Source organism: Maylandia zebra, linkage group LG9 (genome assembly GCF_041146795.1).
Source record: "Maylandia zebra isolate NMK-2024a linkage group LG9, Mzebra_GT3a, whole genome shotgun sequence".
Classification (NCBI taxonomy): domain Eukaryota; kingdom Metazoa; phylum Chordata; class Actinopteri; order Cichliformes; family Cichlidae; genus Maylandia; species Maylandia zebra.
The window spans coordinates 31999726-32008100 of NC_135175.1; the positions used below are offsets into that span (position 1 = coordinate 31999726).

General features: G+C 38.2%; 1 protein-coding gene across 1 annotated transcript in view; it reads right to left on the bottom strand.

The window, feature by feature from the left end:
- Positions 1–7632, bottom strand: part of lg9h16orf87 (linkage group 9 C16orf87 homolog) — a 44027-nt gene extending 36395 nt beyond the window's left edge. Inside the window, exon 1 of the mRNA XM_004574078.5 lies at positions 7332–7632. Within this exon, the coding sequence (XP_004574135.1) occupies positions 7332–7397 (66 nt within the window). The 5' untranslated portion in view covers positions 7398–7632. The remainder of the gene's footprint in view (positions 1–7331) is intronic.
- Positions 7633–8375: the final 743 nt, after the last annotated feature.

Genomic DNA, 8375 nt, shown 5'->3' on the forward strand with positions numbered 1-8375 from the left:
TTATAATGGGTGTGTATGGGACGGAATGTTGGGGCTAGAGTGAGACAGCTCAACTGCTAGAGTGAGAGGAGCAAAAAAATTAATCTTAAAATCTTTTTTAAAACTGCTGCTGTGTCCACAGCGTTTGCTCTACAGGTATGATTTTACCCTCAAAACGTAGCCATCGCTGTCCTCTTTCATCCAATGTGTTTACTATTGTCCTAGGTGTTATGGTTCTTTCGTAAATGTCACCAATGCACAGCCTCCTCCCTCCAACTCTTCCATAGACTCTAATGTTAAAATGGCTCAGAAGGTTCGTTTGAAAATCAGAAGAGCATGGTGTCTTTCCACTGTCACCACGTCCATATAATAAACTCCACAGGCATGAAAACTGAGAATTCAGTAGACTAGACATTGCTGTCACTCACGGTGAAAGAATTTTGTCAATACGACTTTTACTTTTCATTTGGGAACGATTTGTTTCGGCCTGACTTTTCTGTTCATTTTAAGCAGCAAAAGTGAGGTGTATGTCTGTGTGCGTGTGTATGGAGCCATTGGGTGCGGTCACTATAGCAACCAGGCTCACACCTGCCTGGTTAACGAGCTCTGCCTGCCACTGTACCAAGATTCATCTTAAGCACTTCTCTTTCAACTGCTGCTGTGTCCACAGTGTTACAGCCATCATTTTACCCTCAAATTGTCGCCATTATTGTTCTCTTTCCAACACCGTATCTTTCAAAGCTCAGGCATTTAAACTTTTTAAACTGTGTGGATCAAAGTGGAGGGATCACATTTGAGTCATTCAGTGATTCAAAGAATATGACCTTTTAATATTAATTCAGATGTTTTCTGACTCTAAATGTTCTTTTCTCATTTCTTAGGGTTTTCTAATTTACATTTAAAACATTTTCAGTTTTTTTCCAACTCCTTCTTCTGTGTAACCTTCAGCTTTTAGCAGTTCAGCACCTTTGTTTTCAGGTTAAATTCGTTTGTTTTTTTGTTTTTTTTAATCTCATTCAATATTTTTAACTCAAAATTCAGCAATTAATTCATTTCAGTGCATACATTCAGATTCAAGCATTCACACTGCAGTTTCTTCAGAAAATGCACTTTCTAGTTAGTGTGAATGCTTGAAAAGCATTCACAGTATTGTTATTCGAATCTTTATTATTATTCTATTTTATTATTATCTATTCCGTACGTTTTTTGAAAGCCTACTCCTTCAAAACCGTTCAACTTAGAAAAACCATTCAAACATCGTTAGATTCCTATTATTTTGGACAACATTGCTTCTATTTTTCTCATTTTTAACATTTATATTTTTAATTTTATTCAACTTTATTCAACAAAAATTTCCCATGTATTTCAATGGGGAGACCCTTCAAATTCTCATTCAACTTACTCATTTTTAAACTCTTACTACTTCAACATACGTTCACATAGAGCCACCATTCAAACTTTAAAACGAAGACAAGACATTCAACTATTCAACTTGTATTTATCTTTTCAATATCTATTATACTTTTTCTTCAGTTCCAGTTTAAGTTTCATGATGTTTTTTCACCCGTTTCAGAGTTTATAATGGGTGTGTATGGGACGGAATGTTGGGGCTAGAGTGAGGCAGCTCAACTGCTAGAGTGAGAGGAGCAAAAAAATTAATCTTAAAATCTTTTTTAAAACTGCTGCTGTGTCCGCAGCGTTTGCTCTACAGGTATGATTTTACCCTCAAAACGTAGCCATGGCTGTCCTCTTTCATCCAATGTGTTTACTATTGTACTAGGTGTTATGGTTCTTTCATAAATGTCACCAATGCACAGCCTCCTCCCTCCAACTCTTCCATAGACTCTAATGTTAAAATGGCTCAGAAGGTTCGTTTGAAAATCAGAAGAGCATGGTGTCTTTCCACTGTCACCACGTCCATATAATAAACTCCACAGGCATGAAAACTGAGAATTCAGTAGACTAGAAGCTGCTGTCGCTCACGGTGAAAGAATTTTGTCAATACGACTTTTACTTTTCATTTGGGAACGATTTGTTTCGGCCTGACTTTTCTGTTCATTTTAAGCAGCAAAAGTGAGGCGCATGTCTGTGTACGTGTGTATGGAGCCATTGGGTGCGGTCACTATAGCAACCAGGCTCACACCTGCCTGCTTAACGAGCTCTGCCTGCCACTGTACCAAGATTCATCTTAAACACTTCTCTTTCAACTGCTGCTGTGTCCACAGTGTTACAGCCATCATTTTACCCTCAAATTGTCGCCATTATTGTTCTCTTTCCAACACCGTATCTTTCAAAGCTCAGGCATTTAAACTTTTTAAACTGTGTGGATCAAAGTGGAGGGATCACATTTGAGTCATTCAGTGATTCAAAGAATATGACCTTTTAATATTCATTCAGATGTTTTCTGACTCTAAATGTTCTTTTCTCATTTCTTAGGGTTTTCTAATTTACATTTAAAACATTTTCAGTTTTTTTCCAACTCCTTCTTCTGTGTAACCTTCAGCTTTTAGCAGTTCAGCACCTTTGTTTTCAGGTTAAATTCGTTTTTTTTTTTTGTTTTTTTTTAATCTCATTCAATATTTTTAACTCAAAATTCAGCAATTAATTCATTTCAGTGCATACATTCAGATTCAAGCATTCACACTGCAGTTTCTTCAGAAAATGCACTTTCTAGTTATATTTTATTTTTCCGTACGTTTTTTCAAAGCCTACTCCTTCAAAACCGTTCAACTTAGAAAAACCATTCAAACATCGTTAGATTCCTATTATTTTGGACATGACTGCTTCTAATTTTCTCATTTTTAACATTTATATTTTTAATTTTATTCAACTTTATTCAACAAAAATTTCCCATGTATTTCAATGGGGAGACCCTTCAAATTCTCATTCAACTTACTCATTTTTAAACTCTTACTACTTCCACATACATTGACATAGAGCCACCATTCAAACTTTAAAACGAAGACAAGACATTCAACTATTCAACTTGTATTTATCTTTTCAATATCTATTATACTTTTTCTTCAGTTCCAGTTTAAGTTTCATGATGTTTTTTCACCCGTTTCAGAGTTTATAATGGGTGTGTATGGGACGGAATGTTGGGGCTAGAGTGAGGCAGCTCAACTGCTAGAGTGAGAGGAGCAAAAAAATTAATCTTAAAATCTTTTTTAAAACTGCTGCTGTGTCCACAGCGTTTGCTCTACAGGTATGATTTTACCCTCAAAACGTAGCCATGGCTGTCCTCTTTCATCCAATGTGTTTACTATTGTACTAGGTGTTACGGTTCTTTCATAAATGTCACCAATGCACAGCCTCCTCCTTCCAACTCTTCCATAGACTCTAATGTTAAAATGGCTCAGAAGGTTCGTTTGAAAATCAGAAGAGCATGGTGTCTTTCCACTGTCACCACGTCCATATAATAAACTCCACAGGCATGAAAACTGAGAATTCGGTAGACTAGAAGCTGCTGTCGCTCACGGTGAAAGAATTTTGTCAATACGACTTGTACTTTTAATTTGGGAACGATTTGTTTCGGCCTGACTTTTCTGTTCATTTTAAGCAGCAAAAGTGAGGTGCATGTCTGTGTCGTGTGTATGGAGCCATTGGGTGCAGTCACTATAGCAACCAGGCTCACACCTGCCTGCTTAACGAGCTCTGCCTGCCACTGTGCCAAGATTCATATTAAACACTTCTCTTTCAACTGCTGCTGTGTCCACAGTGTCACAGCCATCATTTTACCCTCAAAACGTCGCCATCGTTGTTCTTTTTCCAACATCTTGTCTTTCAAAGCTCAGAGATGTAAACTTTTTAAACTGTGTGGGTCCAAGTGGAGGGATCACATTTTAGTCATTCAGTGATTCAAAGAATATGACCTTTTAATATTCTTTCACATGTTTTCTGACTCTAAATGTTCTTTTCTCATTTCTTAGGTTTTTCTAATTTAAAATTAAAACATTTTCAGCTTTTTTCCAACTTCTTCTTCTGTGTAACCTTCAGCTTTTAGCAGTTCAGCACTTTTGTTTTCAGGTTAAATTCGGGTTTTTTTTTTAATCTCATTCAAGATTTTTAACTTAAATTCAGTAATTAATTCATTTCAGTGCATACATTCAGATTCAAGCATTCACACTGCAGTTTCTTCAGAAAATGCACTTTCTAGTTTCAAAAGCGCTCCGACGTTTTCGGAGACGTCTGTTACCCACTAGCTCGATAGCTAGCCGGGGGCTTATGGCGTTATTTTTGTGCCACTATTCTGAGCGCACGTAAAAATAAATTCCAGGTGCAAGTGTTGTATTTTGAGGAGAAATTTATTTTTGAGCAAAGAAAAGCTAAATTTGAGTGAACAAAATTCATTGCTGCGTGCAAAAAATGTATTTCAGTGTTTGCTATTATCCATACACACGCACACAATAGCAGCCCCTGTCGCTCAGTTTTTGCACTTGCACTCGCTCGCAACGTGTTGCTCGCGCTCTCAACATTTCTGTCCGTGCGCGCTCAACAAAACCAGCCAATCACAGACTTGGATGCAAAAAAAAATCTGTTGGCTGTTTTGGTCTCCAATCAGCTCGAAATGACGAAATGCAATATCCCAGAATCCATTTCGTCCAAAACTCAAACGAGGCAGTGGCGGAGGAACACAGAGTGGCGGAGTTTGAAATATTACTCTTTCTGGGACACAAAATAAACTTTTAAGATATTTTCATGCGAGAATGGTGCTGTGTAAACTTCAAATACCTGCTCGATTTATCAAGACATCAAATATTTGCATAAGTGCTCTAACGTTTTTGGAGATGCCTGTTACCCACCATCTAGCATTTTTTTTTACGTGCGCTCAGAATAGTGGCACAAAAATCACGCCATAGGGGCTAGGCTCACTAGAGCCGTGAGAACACCGGACTCCCGGCAAATCGTTTTCAAACCCACCTCCGTCTTTCGCTGCTCAGGTTAAACATGATATATGAGTCACTTAGATAACTTAAACATGTTATTGTTTGGCTTTTTTCAGTATTTTATTTGTTCCTGAGTAAATCGGTTTGGCTGAGATTAAAGTTATAGTTTTTACACAGCTGAATAAACGTCAAGCAGACAGCTGATTATCAGAAGTGTGAGATGCTCGAGAATTTACTCCGGTGTCCTGTTATATTTTAGATAGCAAGGAGTTTATTAATCTTCACCGAAACAATCTGCAAACTTCATTAAAATTTAATAAACTACCATCTTGTCTTTATTGTTAGTTAGCACAGACCTTACACACCTAAAGCTGTAAGCTAATGATAGTTATATAAGAGCAGATGCTGCTGGTGCAATAAGCTGTAGTTTTACATCCAATGGATGATGATCTGATTAGTCGACTAATCGCAGAAATAATCGGTGACTAGTCGACTATCAAAATAATCGTTTGTGGCAGCCTTACTGCTGAGGATAAATTCATCCGAGTCACCAGTATCAGAAATCACAAGTTAACAGCACCTCAGATTAGAGCCCAGATAAATGCTACACATAATTCCAGTAGCAGACACATCTCTATATAAACTGTTCAGCAGAGGCTGTGCAAATCAGGCCTTTGTGGTCAAATAGCTGCTAAGAAACCACTACCAAGGAAAAGCAACAAGCAAAATAGATTTGTTTTAGCCAATAAACATTAGACCAGTGGAAATCTGTGCTTTGGTCTGATGAGTCCAAATTTGAGATCTTTGATTCCACTCGCCATGTCTTTGTGGGAAGCAGAAAAGGTGAATGGATGGTATCTACAGGTATGGTTTCTATGAACCATTGAGGAGGAGCTTCAGACACTGAAGCTGACTATAATGCACTTTTTCCAGCACAAAACAGACAGATTTCTTTCAGTGAACAAGAAAGAAAAACTAATGACTCATCTACAGTTTTTCAAACTACAAATAGCAACAGCATTTGGTATAAAGTTAAAATTTTGCAAAACCATGCACATGTTGTTTACAACTGCTTTTAGGAATATTTAATTAAACAGTGATAAAATGCTGGCATTTGTACTGCACCCATTTCATATTTTTATAGCCTAAGTGTAACATCTACATCTTACCAGCAGCCGTTTTACTGCTGAGCAGAACTATTTTCAACGGATTTATTCACAGGGTCAGAAGAGTAAGCCAGACGCAGCTAATGAAAAGAAAGAAACGCGGTAACTAGTGGTGTGCGAATCGATACCGAAATATCGATTCTTCCGATACCAGCAATTTATGTTCTAGAATCAATTCTCATATTATAATATATATATTTTAGTACTCTGGGGTAAATTTGTAGTTTTTCCATTAAAATGAACGCAGTGGAAAAAAAACTATATCATTCGGATCGTCTAATTTGGAAGGAAGTACTTCCTCTTACGCTTTTCATAGTCATGTGCGGAATACGGCTGTATAAATGTGTGGCAGCCTCTGGCGTGCACACTCACAACAATGGCTGAGCGCAAACAGAGTCATGTGTGGACACGTTTTACCTCCACAAACAGCCAGTCAGTCAGTTTTTTTTTTTATTTCTATATGATTATTCTGCATTATTAAGCAATAAAAACAAGTTGTCTGATGTCCTCTAATCATTATGAAGCAATATGGTTATGTTATTATTACAATTACATAATACAATTGTATATTGTATTATGAAATGCAATGAAACATTACGTTTTTGTACAGAGTATCGGTATCGGATCAGTATCACCGATACCACCCTGAATTTTACTTGGTATCGGATCGGAAAGGAAATCAGTGGTATCGCACATCACTAGCAGTAACACATGCTTGTGTGTGGTGGTAGTGTGAGGACAGGGTCGAACTGTGTAACTAACCATGCGCATTACTGATGTAGACTTGTTGCAGTCTACCCACTGTTGGCTTTAATTTGAAGAGTCCATTGTGATCCAGCACCATTACCGTAGTTCCAGGAAGAGATGCTCACAAAGCCAAAGGGCTGATTTTTTTTTATTTTTATCTTTAACCAATCGAAATGCTCAGTGAAGATCACAAGTAACTGAGGTACGGTAATGAAAATGCGCTACTATAGCCCAACTCATTTACTGAACTTTTGAACCAGTCCCTTACATTACTAACGCAAATATGTGATCATATGTCCGTCTGTTTTATACATACAAAGTCACAAAGCCACAACCGTGAAGACGGACATAGATGCCGATGCTCTCTCTGCCGAACGGAAAATCAACATCTACCAGCTGAGCCGTTTGAGAAACATCGTGATCACCGGGGCTCGCACTGAACCCCGTTTCCGTCTCTAGAGCTGGAAACTACCGTAGGCTGCCATGATTGGTATCAATAAAACGAAACGCAATCAGTAACACAGCCCTAACAATTAAAGATGTATTTTCTTACCTGTTGGTCGCATTCAGGACAAGATTTAGTAGCCATTTTGACCTTCTTTGTTTTATTTGCCGACATCGTCCCTTCTTCCAGCGACACGCAAACAGCTTTACGGTAACTTAAATATCTGTCAGTACATGAATGCCGCAGGTCTTTATCCAGCAAACGCGGACACAGACGTGCCACAAAACCACTTCGATATCTACCTAACTAGATGACGACTCCCCATTAACGAATAGGTACACGCTTCTGTATAGGCTTCTAATAACGTAAAACCTGCGAGCATGCGCACAGCTCGCCCTTCTGTTGTAGCGTTGCGTTCAAGTTCCTTGGGGAAAAGGATAGTTGGAACATAAGCCTGAAGTTAGGTTTGCGAATGGGAGCAGAATGGAAAAGCCATGCTGAAAGTCTGTGTCAGGGGCTATATTCATAGTCTGGTATGTGAACGAATAAAGCTACAGTTATATACGACAGTTTTTTCGACAGGAAAGAGGATGAACCGTGCCACACTTCCTCAGACACACTTCAGTAGAATTTAGTCCCCGGAACTGTCGGGAATTTGACTTTAAGACACAGACTGATAACATACAGTACACCAGCTTAGCTTCACGGGTACGAAAACTGCCTAGTAATAGTAATCAGAATCGAGTACTAACATGTTACAGTGTAGAGTATACATGACTACACTGTTTTTCAGGAAGTTAGTTGCTTTTCTTTCATTTTAACATGCACCACTGGGATTTTACTTTGGTGTGGTGCAAACCAGAGTAGCTGGCCAGGGAGTCACTGAGGTCATTTAGGAAAGTGTTTCTCTCCAGCCACTCTTCTAATTAAGTTACCTCAACTTTATGAAGCCCGGGGAGCTTGCTACTGACAGAGAAAAGTTGTAGCTTGTCATACACAAAAGTAAATAATAAAACGAAACCGAAAAGACCCCTTTTCAGTGTTATACATAAAATTACATATTATAACCCAGTGATGGTTAGGGAAGAGTATCATTTCTTTATAATGTGAAACACACTGATGAAATTGCACTTCTTTATATTAACATATGCC